We start from the raw sequence: 19,561 nt of genomic DNA, 5'->3' as shown, positions 1-19,561 counted from the left end.
TAAACAAAAGTAATTTTGTTAAAAAGAAAAATATGTATATATGACTACTTTATTGAATATTAAATTAGGGATTAAAGATACCATGCAAGTTTCGTCGCCGCATATTCATTCGGCGTAAATATTGGACGGATTGTTTACTTGGCGTCGGCGCCGGCATATGTTATAAACTTAAGTGGCGCGGTCTGTATTGATGATGTCGATTTATAAATAGGTTTTGGGATGCTGCAGTGTTTGGTCCTCAGCTGCCAACGTACTACTTTGTATGCGTATTTATTTCCTGCATAGCTAAAATGTAACAATTTCAACCAAAATAAGAAAGCTCGTTGAATTATATGTGAATCAATTCATAATTGCTAAACTTTCACGAGTATTTTTTGTTGTAAATCGTCCTTTTTTAAAATTAAACTTGCATTCATACGTTTTGGGTATTCGGCTCCATTAAGCTGTCTAGAATTTTCTCCAGAAGTATGAAATTATTCAAAGTTTTAAAGGGATGTTCCTGTGGGATGAGAGAGAGAGGTAGGCAAAGCTAATAAACGAGAGATATTTTTCGAGCTTTCTTTAGTCGTATATTTTTTTAAAGAGAGTACGTCGCTCATTTTCGTCTCGAGCTGGGCGGAAATTTGCTATGCCTCAGAGTCTCTACTATCATAAATTATAAAAATGAAAAAATATATAATAGATGACGATAGACTGTAGGTTTTTTTGTAATGCATATAATAATATTTAATGAATTTATTTAGCCTTTGTTTTGAGTAATTCTTAGAAGCATTTATTTAATATAATAACTACTTAAAGAATGGCGTGTTTAATCTGCAATGGTCAATACATCAATAACTCACATATATATATATATTGACTTTATATACTTTTTAGCACATTCGCTATCTAATGTATTACTTTTAGTGCTTTCAATTATGTGGTTTTACTTTAACACATCTGTTTTTAATTAAATACTATTTTATTTGTAAAAAACTACCTATTTTAATAAAAAATGAAAATTTTATATTATATATATGTATATTTATATGAATTGCTTAATGGGAAATTATATACATATATTTTTTTAGTTGAGAATTCCTTATTTTTATTGTTCGGGCTACGGAATTTCCCATAAAGCCATTGATACATTTTTATTATTTTATTATTGTATAATTTTATTAAGTAATAAAATCATTATAATGGAAATAATCGTTTTTAATGTATTATTTACATTAAATTACATTGATAGAATGAGCTTAAACAGCGGTTTTTAATTATTTGCTATAAAATAATTATTAAATCACCCACAGTATTGCTTACATTTTTAGTCATAATTAGAGTTTTGTATCATAACAACCACATATTTTTATTTTTTCATTTTTAATACAATTTTTCGCAAATTATCGCATTTATTATACAATTGAGCATCTTGAAAATAATTGAAAAAAAACTAATTTCTTTAGATTTTTGGTAGTTTTGAAAAAAAAAATTTTGTCTAAAATTTACAATTTTAGCATTTATCGAAAATTACTCAAAATATTTGTCACAATTTATGAAATATTTATCTGTAAATAATAGTCAGGGGTCGGTGAATCGGGGTTACTCCAAATGGGGTGAAAATGAAATTGTTGGGGGTATTGAGAAATCAATGCAGTCCATAATGGCGGCGTGAAGTTCTCACTAAACAAGTCTATAGCATCAAGAAAAAAAATACTAGAAAGAGTTTCTCAATTATAGGTTTACACAAAATAATAATGAAACTATAGCGAGTTATCCGTTTAAAAGTAATGATTGCAGAATCTTTAAAAAAGAGTTGTGGCGACCACATACAGATGGCTCCGTTTGAAAAGGTCTTATTCATAAAACTTGCGTTAATTTACTGTTACTAAAATGATCATTCATCAACTAGGAAACAAGACAATATCGTAAAGGATGGACCACAAAAAAGCCCCGAGATGGACCACAAAACTCACATCCCGAGAGGAACTCATCCATACGAGCACCACTGTGGCAACTCCAACGGATATCATCCCTGCGCCAGTTTCTCCACCACCGCTCGGAAAAAACATCTCGTAATTTAGCCTCTATCGCAATTGTAATATAATATAATAAAACTCTAACTAGATTCCGCTAGGCGTTTCACTGGCTACGAAGTCACACCCTGTTAGTTCTCAAATATTAAAAAGTCAACTGAAGAAACACTTTGATGATTTTTATCCATATCTGTCTTTTTAATCGCAGAAATTCTTTGTAAATTTGGAAACGTCTGCCAAAAGACAAGGACTGGATGGAAATTTGAGGGGTTTTGAAATGGTCTGGTTGATTGCGCAAAACAATAAATTATGTGTGGTCAGAAAGAAGCCATATTATTAAATTCAGAATTCAGTAAACAGTAAGTAGAACAAATTAAGACAGATGTTCTTTTAAAGTGACCTTTGTTTTTGGAAGATTAGGAAGTATTACATTTGGCGACATTAAGGATACAATTATAATTCATTTTACAAAACTCGAAGGGCGGTTCGCTAATTATTTTAAAGATCTAGATTTACATACTGTCTGTTAGGTTGTATAACCCTTTACATGTTAAATTTTTGATGTACCAGACGTGTCTCAAGGGTTGACAGAAGCACTTTTTAAACTATGATACAATTAATAGGCTCGTATTGAATTAATAAATAGAAAGCTAAGCTGAAAAAGCTTGCAAAATTGCACATGAGAAGGCAGTCAAGAAGTTGCTGCAATAACCTATTGAGATTGATTTCAAAATGAGAATATAAATTTATTTTATATTTATAATTGTATTCTTTGTATAAATTAATTAAATAAGCCTTTTTTAATCGGCAAAAAATTTTCCGACTTTTGACTTAGTCGCATTAAAAAAATATTAGTAGTAATGAAAGTATATAATGTAAATATTTCAGATGTAATAATAAAATTATTTAAAATAATATTATAATAGTTTCAGTATAGATCCATTGACGAATTCGTGTAACATTTTATAATGTTACTATAAACTAAATTTAATCGTATTAATTTTATGATATACATTTATAACAATAGCGCGTTATCATAATAATGACGATGACGACATTTAACCGATAACTTAACTATGAAATTAAAACGCTAGTTTAAAAGATAATAGTATATAATTTAAAAAAAAGTTGCACAACAGAGAAACTGTTTGATACCACTTGTACATTTAAAAAGAAATTTAATATTTAACTTTGATACCTACATTGTGCTATTGTATTGTTGTTTTGGTACCCACAGCCGTTTTAATAAAAGGATGACAATAGCTAAGATTACGCACACAAATATGACCGTGAGATAAAAAACGTTTAAACATTATATTATTATCAAATAAATACAATTTAGTGACATTTTAAAAAATATATTGATTAATTGTCAATATATATATATTCCATTTTACTAAGAATAATACTTTGCTACATATATTATAATATTTCAAGTGCTGACCAATTACGGAATGAAATTATGGATTGAAAATTAGGAAAGGTCCTCGATTAAGGTTCCGCCCCCGTAGAAGGAAAGGTCCTTTATTTATGTTCACGCACCATCGTGACTATTAAACACGGCCAATTTTCCAGTTTGGGTACCTATCAGAGAGCTTGGACCATTTTTTTTGCATTTCGACACACATACGCGATTCAGTACGCGTCTCTATCTTACTATTCCATACACGTACCGTTTATACCTATTGTCAAATTCACCTCCGGCATTCGCTCTTTATGTGTTTTTATGAATGTATTTTTCTACTTCGAAATAATGGAAAGAGACATATTGTTTTTGGCTGAAATTGATTTTCAGGTACGGCCGAGTGTGTGTATATGTATAATATATACCATATTACTGAATATACCATACATTAGAGCTTGGGCGACAACCATGGCCGCATAAACACTTCGATCAATCGTCCCTTGCTCACATAAATTAATTTGGATGAGACAACTGATAGCATACGTAGAATTACGTGTAATATGTGTTTCGCAGGAATTTGAAATGCCTGAAGATAGAAATGAAACAAAGAGCCATCCTAACATTATGATTTCTTAAACAAAAATGTTTCAATGGTCCATCTTTATCAATTGTAAATAAATAAATGGTTACATAAATAATTACGATAATATTATTTCCATTAACACAACATAAACAGTATTGATATGTGATGGAAAATTACTCTTTATCATTACAAGAAATTGCTATATTTTTCCATTAGAAAATAATTAATTAATAAACAATATTTGTTATCGAAAATACGGATATAATCTCATGGAATGAAAACATCAGCATTGTTATTACTGCAAATATACTCATACACCAACGCATTGTTGTCATGAATATTATTTATTTTTTGCGTAAACATTTCATTCTATGATATTATTGGAAAATTTTCGTTCAAGAAATTCTCCGAAAAGTTCGATCATGAGATCGATTGAAATAAATTGATGCTTCACCGCTACAAAAATAGTGATTACGTTAATACATATACACAAATGTATTCAATATGGATTACTTTCTACGTTTCTATATAAACATAGAAAATATACATTTTTTAAATGATTCATCATACATTGCACAATATATTTGCTTAGTTATATTATATAAATAAAATTAAAATTTTATTTTTAACGTTTTAATTAAAAATGTCACGCGGAGGTAATATGAGATAAACTGGTTTAGCTCAGAGCTTTGGGGAATAGTACAAAACAGTTTCAACGCGGTTGGCATTATTGTGAAACTAAAATGTGTCAGTGGATAATTTATATTAATTTATACCATCCGCCGTGTATAAACTTATAATTATGCTTGACAGTTATGTACCTATTCATTTTGATTGTGTCAAATTGTTCACATAAAAGTGGCTTAAATTCATAATTGATAAATGTATTTACTAAGAAACAAATCAATGTGGATTAATTAATTTTGATTGAATGTTTATAATATATTGAAAATACAAATACAGTAGTGCGAATAGAATAATTATATAATAATATAAAATTATTTACTTTAAAGTATTTAGCTTAGGCTAATTTATTCTTTGCACACGAGAGCAATAAGATATGATTTATATTATAAAATAATCTGATTATCTTAAATTTTAAAAACATTTTTATCACTTAAATTAAATTATTATGTAGTAATATATCACCTAATTCATGTTTAGTGATATTAATTATTACACTTAATAAGACTAATTTTAATGATAGAAATTTATTACATATCTAATTTACTGTTACTCGTTTTCATTGTCTAATTTAAGATAATGTCAATAAATTAGTTTAATATTTCATAAAAATTATTTAAAATATTCGTTTCTTGCAAATATTTTTTCATAATATATAATATAATATGTATTTCGCACATCCATATTAAATATTAAGAATTAATATCGTAGCTGTTAAAACATAAGCGAGTAAAATAATAGTTATCCATAATATATTATAGATATATATTTTAAAATATTGTTGTACTTTATAGAAACAGAAAATGTTTGTCAAGATATTATTGTAGTGTTTTATAAAATTAGATGATATGTTACATATAATATAAATGAAAATCTATTATTTAACTTTTTATTATTACACTTGCAAATATTTTTTATTCAATATCTGGGTGTATATTCTGTTCATTATTACGACCATTTCAAAGAAATATCAATTTGCTGCCTGTCGTGAGGAAAATCTATGAAAAGATAATTTAAATTTTTTTTCTGGAACATGTTAATAATAATAATAATATCTTGCCCATTATCAATTTGACTACAGATGTTCGCATTCTACTATGGATCAACTACATCCAATTTGAGATATATTCAAAAGGGTTTTGACAGAAAAATTACTACAGGAGTAGTGTTTCTGGACATTGCTTTCAATCGCTTTTGGCACGCAAGTATTATATATATATGCTAATTAAATTATTTTTTCAGTAGCTTCAGTTAAATTGATTAACTCATTTTATAGCAGTAGAATATTTTAAATTAAAATTGAAAATTATTTATCAAGTGACAATATTTACCAGTGATTTTTCAATACCTCACAGAAATTATATCACCGCCTTATTCGTGGACGACACGGTCATTTTATGTTCTTATAAAAATCTCCACAGAGCAGTAAATAGATTTCAAAATATATTAAAAATCATTGAAAAACGACTAGTCACTGCAAATCCTACTAAAAGCAGTAATGTTTTCTTGTAGAAGAAAGAAATATATCACTGTCCATAAATTAAATTTAAAATGTATAACAAAATTCTAGACGCAAAATACGACAAAAACTAAGCTTTTGTGGAAATTTCATTCAGATAAACTAATTCTAAAAACAAAAACAATCAGAGAAAAACTATACCATCTTCTTTGCAGCAAATGTATATTACTTATCTTTAAATCTATAGTAAGACCTACGCTTCCCCGGTTTGCAGATACATAATTAATACTCGTAAATATTCAATAAAACTTTAGCCACAACAAAATATTTCGTTAGTGATTTAAAAATGGTATACCCTAACTGAACACTTCGATAAATTAAATGTAAAGTACCGCGAAAGAATAAAAAAATATTATTAAAAAAATATACTAGGAATAATAAAAAATATACTAAAATAAATACTAGATACTATGTATGTGTTCATATTTGTATGTACACACACATAGTATCTTGGGATCAAAAAAATTGGAAAAGAAGAAAGGAACAAAAACATTCAAAGGTAATTTTTGTCAATACAAACACACATAATAGTTAAGCAGGTAATAGACCATGGTCTAAGAATTAGATAATATATAAAAAGTAGCAAACTGTCTTGAAGGTAAGACAATAACGACTCAATAATTGTTATTATATCACAGACCTCAAAACCTAAAACTTATATTTAGAAAGAAAAAATATATTTAAGTATTCTGTATTTTAAATTTATAAATACATATATTAAAAATATATTTCTAACTTTAATTGAGATGTTTTGGATATGATTAATGAAAATAGATCATACTGATTTATTTTTATAGTCTTTCAAAATATCACCTAATGATTTTTCTGTAATTTAGATATATCTTACTTGGATCTGTAGAACTTTTTATAATACAAAAATTATTATTTATTAATCTAACCCTAATATAATATTATTTTACATCTTTACTTCTCGAGAATTTTTTTTATAAAATAAAACAACAAAATATTAAAAGTTAACTCCTTCACACATGCATGTAGGTATATAGTGATAGTCAACTTCAAAGTATTTGTGAATAATAAGGGCTAACTAAACTAATGGTAAAATTAAATTAAATCATGTGAGTTTGTGTTCTTAGCATCTTTTTTGAAATTTTTGTGTTTATTTTTTAAATTTGGTTTGCTTGTTAGGATTTTGGATATGAAAGTTTGCTTTATATTACTTTTTAAATAAATAAAAATGACACGTGTTAACATTAATATTAGGTCTAAATCTTCTAACTGATATACAAATCCATCCTCAAGTCAATTTAGATGTACGATACTTAACTCTCAAGATAAACAGGCAATTCTAACAGAAATAATTTAGAGGTTATAAAATAAAATTTTAAGAGCAATGTTCAAATTTTATTATTCACATAGACTTTTAAATAAAAATTTCCAAGGAAGTAGTAAAAATTGCAAGTCAAAAATGCACGAAAAGACTGGAGATACATCCCAACAAATTGGCAAATAAATTGGTTACGAAGAGATCGCCTCGAAGATTAAAGAGAAACGATATTGATGTATAGTTATCCTGATGAATCGCTAATGGGCGACTCATCCACGTGAGATTTAATGATCAAAGTTTTGCTATATATCAGAATGAAAAGACAGATTGCAAAAAAACAAAAAATGTATTAGGTCTAATCCACATATCTATGTATGTAGATATGAATATTGAAATAGTTTAATAACAATCAGATTTCCAAATGATCTGATGACAGTCATGTGTGAGAAATATTGTGGTGGGCACGTCAAAATATGCATATTTCAATTATTTTGTAATTGAAACATGAAAGAAGTTTTAAGTTGTATTTAAATAGTGTTTATACGATTCTTAGAATAATATTTAAATTCCCGTCAAATCATATTTTAAAACTATGTGTCGCTCATAAAACTTATTAAGTTAATATTTTTTAATATATTTATAAACACAACTGATAAGTGACGTTTCTTTGAAAGCAATAGTAAAAATTGCTTATCGATTTGTACTCATTCCGAATAATTGCGTAAGTCGAGGTGCGTGAAAATTAGTCAAATTCTTAATGTCGCTGTTTTTTTTCAGCTGTCAAATTTACATTTGCATTTCTAGACGATTTTAATCTGTATGTAAAGCGAAAATAGGTAGAGAAGACTCGAGAGAAAAAGCTTTAATTAGTTTATATTAAGCGTCCCGCCGTCGAAAGCATATGTTGTTCACTGTTATATTATGACGCGCAAACAATGTCAAAGGCGTTCAACTATAGCACAAAAGCCTCCTATTGTTGCTTCCGAGTTACGTATAGTTACTCCCTGCCTCGAAAGGAAATATTTCATTTTGCAAGAATTCTGTCCGAGTGAATTATACTCTTGACACTTTGCGCCGAAGGATCGATTTTTCTTCGACCGCCTACCGCAACAGCCTTTATGTTTGCGAATTTATTATTTAGATTATTTTTATGTTTTTATATAAGGAATGCAAAAACAATATTTTTAATGTGTGATGAAATTACATTAAAAAATAAGTTATACACACAAATATACTAAGATTTCGGTTTTAATATCTAATAATAGGACTGTGTTACAAGTTTTTATTTACGTTCTGTTTCTGGGTAGAAATGTTACATCGTGTTTGCTTACCTAAAAAGTATGTAACAGCTATTGTTCCCCACAAACTTTGAGTTTGTGTTTAAGACAGTTGTTATGTTGAAATGTTCCTATAATACTTATGCTGATCAAAAAAGTTACCAAACAGAAAAAATGCCAAAAATAAAACTTAAATATATTAAAATATTTATATTTCATACCTTTAAAAGGTTTCTTTACATATACTTTTTATGTAAAAGGGCAAATTAAATCTAGATAATTTTCGTAAAGCGTGAGAACGCTCATCTTGCACGAGCCATGCAGCTTCTCAACAAACTTGCCAAACACGAGGATTAATTTGGCGATGGCGTAAAGTTTATGTGGGATGGTGTGCATCATTATTGTTTATTTTATTCCTAATATTTCAAATGTTTTATTGTATAATGGCAATCATGACGCAAGTTATGATGGTTGAATTTAACGAGTAATTATATTTTTCATAGCACCTGTATTTTCTGTTGCTAGATTAATAGTTAATAATATTACTACATTAAAAGTTACTTATATTACTATTTTTTCATAACACATATTGTAAATAAAATATGTGTTATTAAAAAAATTCCACAAACACAAACTAATGTATGGAATCGACAGGCACAGACAGCTAGCCGTCAAATGTGCTTACAGTGTTGCCAAATCTCCACTTGCCATATAACAATTCTTGGAGGAAAAACGTCGGAAATGAACAAATATAATTACGTTTAAGGTGGATAAACAAAATCATCTATATTTACTAAGCCTACATGAGCGCATACAAGGCGCATTTTGCAGAATTTATTTTCATTCGGAATTCAATTCCAATAGGATCGAGTGGTATAAGTGTCTGACTATTAACTTGAAAGACCTGGGTTCGAATTCTATAGAGACCTTACTGCATTTAAATTTCTATCGTGTCTGGGAGATCAGAATTAACAATTATTATATAATTTAAATTTCGATCGATTATCGCAGATTAGGTTTATCTAGATTTTCCTAATCTCACGGACGAATATCGTGATGATTAATTAAAATCGAGCTGGTATAGAAAATTCTCTAATAATGAGCTAGTACAGCTCATAGAGAACATCTCTATATATTAAAATAAAAAAAATAAAAAAGGACTTTCACTAATTGCTTCCGACTTTAGACACACAAGAGTTTATTCTTGAATTTTAATTTATATTTTCTAAAATATCTCCATATTAAAACGATTCTATACTACTTTATTAAAATATATTAAAAAAAGTTACACCATAAAACAATGAGAAAAGAATAAAACTATTTGCATAAAAAAATAACTCACTATAATGCAATCATATGTTTCGATAAAAAATATTTTGTTCTTCTATAAAAAGTCAAGAACTAAAACGTTTCTAAATAACTCTTAGCTGTGTAATTATTATTTTAGTAAATTAAATTGCATGGTTTATTTTATTAAAGACAGTGATATATTACAATATATTATAATACAATCTTTAAAGTGATCGTGAATAATAATATTTATAATATAATACGACTTTTAGACATAGAGCCAGAATCATTAATGTTATATTTTTTATAGTATTCACCGCTAAATTTATGTTTTTAGAAGGTGTATATATCATAAACTTGAAATACTTTTTTTTATTGTGTGTAAGTCTATTGAATACATAAATACGATTCAAAGAAAATCTGATACGTTATTAAAATATTTTTATTCAGTTTCAGCTTGAATGAAAAGTGTAAGCGGATTAGCATTAAATGTGAATATATATATATTTTGTGATTTATAAAATTTAATAAAATTCAGAATAAAAATAACCCAGATTGCTCAGCTTTTTAATCAAGATTACTGAGAAAAATCAAGAGACTGTGGTGTATAAGTGTAGCGAAATAAACTTCCCAGCGTGATTTTTTTGTGTAATAAATAAAATAATATTATAGTATTTTAATAGGAAGCGTAAATATTTTTTTTTTAATAGTTATTTCATATATGACGGTAATTTCATATATTTACTAATAATTACATTATTTTATATTGCACAGAAATTCAATGTTTCAATCTTACAAAACCGTAATTGAAATTTTTACCGAGGATTTATCGTTTCCAAGGTTATTACAAAGTCGTATCTGCCTTTAAAACCCCTTATTTCACACCATAAACGTTCGCCATGAATAATTCACGTTCGTCGATATTTTCACGCACAATAAATCACATTTTCTTGCCGTTTTTCCCGCTGCACCAAGCGCTAATTTTTTTTCTCATCAAGTTTCACTCAGACTCGGCCGTAAAACGAGAAGAAAAAGAAGATTGGATCGTGTATATATATTTATATATATATAATATAAAATTCGAAGGATCATGAATATTTTACACATCACTCATATATAATACGTAGTGCATATGAAGAATTCAAATTAGCTTCTGGTGGATAGTGAAAAACTTTACTGGCGAGCGATTTAGACCAGTGGGGTTTTCTCTGGGGCCAAAGAAATCCTCTTTTATAACCCTTTAACGTTTTTATTGTTGAAGATAGAGCGTTCGTTTGTGGTATTAAAAAGTGTGATATGCATCACTCCAAGGCCGAATTTGTAATCCGAAGCAAGCTAATAGGACTGTCATCATCCTGTAAATACTGCATTTCCGCAAACCAATCTTGAATGCCAAGAAGGGGTCAGAACAAGGATCGACTCATTGAAACGCTTAACCTCGTTATTGAGTAAATGGAATCTATGCCCGTGTCATGCTATGTTTTGCTTTTCATATCGAATTTTCTACGTTTAGGGTTAAGGTCGGTTCTTATCGAACGTTTCGCGATATATCATCGTTGCAGGGCTAATAATGGGTTTTATTGCATAATTTACGAGCTCTGACATCACGATTTCTTTGATAACATTTTTCTTTAGTAAAATTGCGGAATTTGTTATTTCAGTGAAGTTATATTTACTGTGGAAAAATTACTGAATAAATGCACATTTACATTATAGATAAACAATTAAATCATTTTATCAATTATAAATTCTCTAAAATCTTAAGCAAATATTTTAGCGATTGAATAAAGTCAAGACATACAAGAATGCTTTAAAGTATGTTATTAAAAAAAAATGTAGCTCATTAAAATACTATATGTATAAAAAAATATTTTTCAAAGTTGGCAAGAGGTCAAGATTGATCAACACGATTAAAAGTTATAAATAGGCTCTTTGAATTTATATACAATATAAGCTGATTTTGCAAATTTGCCCTTATCCTTGTTTGTTAGAAGATGACTGAGAGTTTAATTCATAATATTGTTATGAGGTAGCTTTTCAATAGCGAGTCAAGTGTCTGTCATTTATATTTCATAATAATATTTTTAATATAAAGAAATAAAGACATAAAGAAGGACCTAATAAAACAATGTAAAACTTTTTTACTATATATTATAAATAATGTTTTATATTTAGTGTACTTATAAATAAATTTGCAATTTTGTATTTATTCTTTGATTCAATCAAAGTTTTTAATAAATTATACATTTACTCAAGGATTATTATATAATCAGGATTATTATGTAATATCAGAAACTCATTGAAGGATTTTGTTTAAATTAACATTTTTGTTAATTTATTAATATATGTATTTAAAAGTTTGTCACGTTAATTTTATCATCGTATCTATATAACAAGTACTACATAAATTCGGTGCCCACTTTAGCACTACTTTTAAAATTTATTCGTTTTCGGTGTGATTATATATGTATGTAAAGTATATTTAGGTAAGGATTGTTATTCATAAAAGTTTATCGGAAACTCCTTATCTTTGTATCTACATTAAAAGTTACTTAACTCAATTTTAACAAGAAGATAAAGCAAATTTCTACACGAACCATAAACAATTATACTTTTTAAGTTAACAATGTGGATTGTTAATGCACTACTTGACTCGCTATTCAGACAGTTATCTCTAGGTAAAACTAGATTGCTTTTACAAATAGGGGTTGCTTTTTGAATGTAGACTTAAGAATAGCAATACTTTAAGTTAATCAAGGAAAAAAATATGCATGTAATATATTATTTGCGAAATTTCAGTATTACAATATTTTTATATTAACTATAATACAATATTTTAAGTTAAATGTGCGAATAGCGTTTTCATCATAGAAATTACGTGACATGTTTTTCATTAGATTCAGGTGGAATTTGATTGTGTTAAGAAAAAATGTTAAGCAAGAAACACTTTTAGGCGCATATGAGCAGAAAATCTAATTACACGTTACAATTCAGGGTTAATTAGTTCCAGTTTTGAAGATACGCTTAGTTAAATTATTAATGTTTTAACATAAAATACCACGCAACAATTTTTTTTGGTAATAAGTTACATGACTTTCAATAGCATTGCCTTGTATTAGTTATTATGAGATTTATTTTCAACCTTTTTGTAAATTTACTGACTTAATAATCAACTTTAGATGAAGAACAAAAACTGTTTGGTTTATTTAATTTATTGAGATAAAATAATATGAGTTATATTAGAATTTATTGCACTCTTTGTTACTTTCCTACGCATTATTTTATGTTCATTCACAAACAAAATAATTGATACATTTTAATAATTCTGATGTGTTGTTTTTATTGATAATGGATTTGTAAAATTTAAAATTTATGATTACTCTTAAAATGTATCAGATTAGTAAAAACGAAGAAGCATAATAAAGTAATATTCAATAATTTACACTTAAAGCTATCGTTGTATTTTTCAACAAAGTAATGTTTTATATACAAAAAAATCGTTTTTAGCATAAAACGCTATTTTTTAAATTAAACGCAAGTTTGAGAAACAATGAATTTTATATTTACATTATAGTAATTAACGTTAGGTTTTAAAATGATTGTTTTGTACGCATAACACATACACGTGATAGTATAAAATAATTTTATTTAGGGATTAATTTGTATATTTAATTGCTATTCTATATAGAAAATGACCTCAAGTGTAGTATTTTTCAAAAATTCCCATTTGTCAAGATAACAGAAAGGACCACAAATTGTGTGTTTACTCTAATTCATTGAAAAGAAACGATAGATTTATCTGTTTCTTTTCACAATCATCCACACTTTATTTTTGACAGTTCTAAGAACAAAACGGTAGAGCTATTATTAGAACATTTTTAGCATTGCTTTCAGTGACAATGAACTGTCAAATTTTCTAGAAACGCTTTATTTATGATTACTCACTCTTTTAGTAGAAGCAAAGAAACACTATTAAGTAATGTCCACACACCTCTCCAAAATGAAGAGGGCAGTAACGTAAAATGGAAAATTAAATACCTGGGCTCACACATGGACTCATATTAAAAAAAATTAATAAACATATTTTAAAACTTTGCTCTAAAGGGCTTGCCGCTATTACGGCCCTTAAACCTATATTTAATAATTATATATTTCTTTATAATCTATGAACAATTAAATCAATATCTATTTTAACATATTTTCTAAAATCATAAGTCATTCAAAATAAAACTATAAAAATAACAGATTATACACCTATTAAAAAATACACATTAGCCTTCAAATAGTAATAGTTAAAGAACCCTGTCATTTTCATACCAGAAAATATTTCGCGTAACTACACTAACCCATGACTACGATAAAAACAACTTTATATTTAAATGCAGAAAATGCTAAAGCACATATTAATTTAGAAGCTAAAGACAGCATAGTAATGGTTTAAGATCTTTAGTAAAATGTACTCAATCACCTAATTTATTGTTTTTTTGACCTATATTTTTCCTTTTTTTTTTTGCTATTTCAACACATTTTTAATATGATTTTTCATAATCACAGAAAATACTTTTTTTCAGAGTGTATTTAATAAGTATTATAATTACAAAGCGGTATTAAGTGTAATTTGTACAGCTTGCCATTTGTAAAATTTGAAGGAAGGATAAAAACTGTGTTTTAATTGAATTCATTTAAATAAAGCATTCAATTTATCTCATTCTCGTAATAAAGTAAGACTTATGTGTTTAAACTTTAAGAAAGTAATACTTTAATATTTTTAATACTATTATTCCTAATCACTACAAGTATTCGTAATAATAAAAAATAGTTTTACTTAAAAACATGGGTAAAATTTGTTAATCTGTGTATTTAATCATTATTTTAATTACAAAGTGGTATTAAGCGTAATTTGTATAACTTTTTATAAATTTTGAGATAGGATAAGAAACTGTTTTTACATAAATTCATTTAAATAAAGCAATCGATTTGTCTTATTTTCCTACAAGTTAAAACAAGCTAAAAATCTACATATTTTTAATATGATCTTTCATAATCACAAGTATTCGTAATAATAAAAAAATAGTTTCATTTAGAAAAATTGATCAAAATTTGTTGGTCTGTGTATTTAACATATTCTAATAATAAAAAGAGACTCATGTTTTAAATTTTTAAAAAGCTTTGTCTCAAAAAATAATAGCAACATATTTTTAATATGATTCATAATCACAAGAAGTACGCGTAAATAATATAAAAAAAGTTTTAGTTAAGAAAAAGGGTTCAAATTTGTTGATCTGTGTGCTTAGTTAGTATTTTAATTACAAAGTGGCGTTAAGTGTGATTTGTGTGACTTCCCATTTGTCAAGTTTAAAGGAAGGATAAAAAGCTGTGTCTTACTTACAGTCATTTAAATGAAGCAATCGATTTATTCTATGCTTATGTTTAATTAAGACATATGTTTTAAAACGTTAAAAAGCAAAAAATAATATCGACACATTGATAATATGATTATTCATAATCAAAACAAGTACTTGAGTCACTTAAGTTGAAAAAAGGTTCAAATATGTTGAACTGTGAATTTTAATTACAAATTAGTATTAAGTGTAATTTGTGTAACTTCTCATATGTCAAATTTAGAAGAAGAGTAATAAGCTGTGTTTTATTTTGATTTATTAAAATGAAGCAATCTATTTATCCTATAGAGCGTAAAGGAGACATGTAATGTCACCCGAATGTCAAATTGAAAAATCGTTGATTAAAGAACCCATAAAAAAATGAATTAGAAAAATCAAAGATGATTTATTAATGAAATTTACAATTGGAGAGAATTAAATAAAATATCCGGAAATAATAAAATAATAGATAAAAAATCAGTTGTTCAAAGAAATAATTTTGAATCAATTTTAGTCTATAAGATTGCTTTGCAATTTATAAATTAATATATTTAAAAATCACTGTGTAATTTGACTGACTTCGCCATTAATATTCTTAATGATTCATATGATCTACCCCTATATCATTTATATTTATCAGAACGACTATGACATTTTCACTTAAAGGTAGAACTAGATCGTATACACTGAAAGCTTACAGTACCACTTTAAGGCTACTTTTAGCCGGCAAATATGAATATTAGGGGAAGAAATATAAATTGAGACTGACCTGAAACTGCTGCACGGATGTATGACCCAATGGCCCGCCGCTTTCTGTCTGATGCGCTCTTTCATGAGTGCCTTCTTGGAGCCGAAGAGTTTCATGGCGAGCTTGTTGTCGGTGGGCTGGAAGAGCGCCTGCAGTTGGTTCTTGAGGAAGCTCTGCTTGGGGTCGGGCGGCCCCGGCGGCGGTGCGGCCTCCACCGGCGTGCCATACAACGAAACTTCGTCGAGGCCGCCGAAGTGCACCTTGCCGGTGCTGCCATGAGCGCGCGACCCCATGTCGCCGTCGCAGCCTAGCAGCAGCGCGTCGTCATCCAGCGCCGTCACCAGACTGTCCGTGCAGCACGTCGCCGTGTTGTCGAGCGACACGCGCACCGACGCGGACTGGGCCAGCTGCTCTGCCGAGTGCGCACTCTCCCTGAAACACACACCACACCGCACACCATTAGTAAACTGTAAGTCGAAGCGATAGCACGCGCGAGACCGCTACTTTTACAAGGGTGAAAGACTGAAAGTCAAAAAAGTACACGAAGAAAACATCTCGAGACATTCAATATTAACAACCATTCAACTGATTTTTTTCAAGTTCATCTTTTCTTCTGATTTTTTTTTGCGAATTCCTTTGCCCAAACATGTTTAAAACAAACATTTTCGACCATGCCAATAATTTAAAAAAACTATTGAATTATTAAAAAAATAAAATAAAATAATAAAATTTCATAAAGATACGTAAGGATCAAAGTTGGTCCATTATTGTTTGTGTTATAAATGAATTGTGTTTGTCTATTTGTGAATAATACAATATTATTATATGTAGGTAAGAATATGAAAAAAAGTAATGATTCTATGATATACAGGGACGTTATTTGGAAGGAGGGAGGGGGGGCAGGATTTACTCCCCTTGAGTTTGGCCATAAAAATGCATGTCAATTAATGAAATACTATAGATTTTAATGAAATCGAAATAATAAAAAAAAAATCACTGACTGGCAAAACTTTTGCCCCCCCCTGGAAAAAACCGCTAGTCGCCTTAACCCTTTATGTGCTAGGTGCGGATAAGTCCGAATCACTGTGTACAGCTCTAAAGTGCGAAATTTAGATAAAAAATAATCGATTTTTTAAGTGAATCGAATGAATATAAACATATAAAAAATCGTAATTAAATTTTTTAATTTATTTTTTACTGTATAATTGACTTTTTATAAAAAATAATTCAGCACTTGACTTTAATTAGTCAATTATACAGTAAAAAATAAAATTTAAGATTTTATCTTGAAGGTGCAGCATATAATAAATATAAGCATATAGAACACCGTAATTAAATCTTTTATTTTAAATTTATTTTTACTGTATAATTAAATAATTAGGTGATTTTTTATAAAAATTAGTTCAGCACTTAAAGGGTTTATATATTCTTCTCGATTTTTTTTCGTATTGTTCAATATTGATTTTAATTATTATTGCTGTGCAGTTCTGTCTGGGTGTCTCGTGGTATAAATGCTGTATTCAGGTATTTTGAAGTAAAATCAGTTTTGGAAATCGGCAATTACGTCTATTATGTGTTATTCGAGCAAAAGATATATTTCTTGTGGGTGTTGCGATAACTCGTTGGCATGGAAATATGTAGTAAGACAGACATTTTGGAATTTTAGAGACAAATTGATATCAAAAACATATTTAAAATGTTTTTCCATATTTTGCCAATTAACCTTTTAAACGCCAGCGACTAATAAATGAGTCACCTGTTATTTTCCTTCATGCGTTTGAGAATAAATATAAAATACTAGGTTTACTTTACAATATTGTTTTAGAATAAAAAAATGTAAATAATTGATTTATATTGATTAAGCAAATAATTTGTTTAAAAAAAATAATGAACAGATGACTCACCGGAGAGTCTGGCGTTTACGTGTTTTTAAGAAAAATAATTTTTAAGACTAATACACTTAAATCCACCAAAAACGAGATTTGTAGAGAAAGTAGGAATAAGCCTTTCTTGAATTTGGCTAAAAAATGCATTAAATGAAATACTATGAATTCTAATAAAATCGAAATATTAAAAAGATGACACTTGACTAGCCAACTTTTGCCTCCACCCAATCGGGAAAAACTGAAATTTGAAACCAAATATTCTCGGGTTATCCCTAAAATGTAGTCTAGAATAAATTATCTCATAAATATTTTTAAAAATGTCATTTCTGTAAATACATTTTGATCGATAGCTATATATTCTTACTAATGAAAATTAGTAAAATTATATGATTTTCACCTAATCATACGTAGTAATATATACATTTACGTTCCTATCATTATTTATTAAAATATAAATATTGCAGTGAATGTGTATTTTTCGGTGAAGTTATATTTTCACTAGTGAAGTCCGAAATACATTTTCACAAGTAGATATAATTTCTACTGGCGAAAATATAATTTAACTGATTCGCGCTAATATGCTGCTCTAAAATGTCTGTGAAGCTCAATTATACATTTTTAGACGAAACGAAATTAATCGTAAATTAAATAAATATAGGTGTATAACACGATTAATATACGATATGAATATATATTTATTTAGTAGTGTTTCTTAACTTTCCTAACCCGAATTATTTAACACCATAATTCTAAAACTAGCGGGTGCGACTCCCTGAAGGTTGTAAAGGTCTTGCCAGAAAACAGAATATTATTTAGTCAATTTTTTTTAAATAAACCAATATTTATTATTTACGTATTTTTATAAAAAAAAATCATGCTGTAAAGTAATAAATATTTAAACTTTTATTTAAGAAAATATATTAGAATTATGCATGAATTTTATCTGTGTATAAGCGAAAACTTGCAAAGGTAGTGTATAAACTTCTTGTCAAAAAATACTTTGGTAATAAAAAATGGATAGGTTTTGTTATAAACTAAACAGATTTTTCTAGCTTTCTATATTTTTCGTTGTCAAAAGATACAAGAAAAAGAAATTTTATATAGGTACGAATATTTTGTTGCTTGAATACTTATTCACTACTATCAATAAAATATTATTTTCGACTTTATATAAAAAAATAATAATTTCCGAATCCCCCAAATATTAACAATCATGGATAATACAATTAAAATATGATCATATTTTTAATAGAATTTGATTAAATAAGTCAGCAATTAGAATATTTGTCAATCGCAGAAGTTGCAATGGCAATTCAAATTATTTTTGTGACAACATAGATATGTATTGCACAGATAAGCAAAAAGCATTGGTGTTTCGTCATATTTGAAAACAAAATTTGAAGTTGTTTAGGATTTTCGTTATTTATTTTGTGAAGACGTATGTTTAAAAATATGTTTAAAAATCATATGTTTAAAAATCACTTT

General features: G+C 27.8%; 1 protein-coding gene across 8 annotated transcripts in view; it reads right to left on the bottom strand.

The window, feature by feature from the left end:
* The window catches only part of Ih (hyperpolarization activated cyclic nucleotide gated potassium channel Ih), a 92,360-nt gene extending 75,756 nt beyond the window's left edge, over positions 1-16,604 (bottom strand). For all 8 annotated transcript variants that reach the window (XM_088203287.1, XM_088203292.1, XM_088203290.1 and 5 more), the window contains exon 1: positions 16,212-16,604. In XM_088203287.1, the coding sequence (XP_088059413.1) occupies positions 16,212-16,483 (272 nt within the window). In that variant the 5' untranslated portion in view covers positions 16,484-16,604. The remainder of the gene's footprint in view (positions 1-16,211) is intronic.
* Positions 16,605-19,561: the final 2,957 nt, after the last annotated feature.

Source organism: Plectrocnemia conspersa, unplaced genomic scaffold (assembly GCF_051122295.1).
Source record: "Plectrocnemia conspersa isolate PC_06_02 unplaced genomic scaffold, ASM5112229v1 ptg000014l, whole genome shotgun sequence".
Taxonomy (NCBI): Eukaryota; Metazoa; Arthropoda; class Insecta; order Trichoptera; family Polycentropodidae; genus Plectrocnemia; species Plectrocnemia conspersa.
The sequence above is the reverse complement of the archived record's forward strand: the minus strand, read 5'-3'. Positions and strand labels throughout refer to the sequence as shown.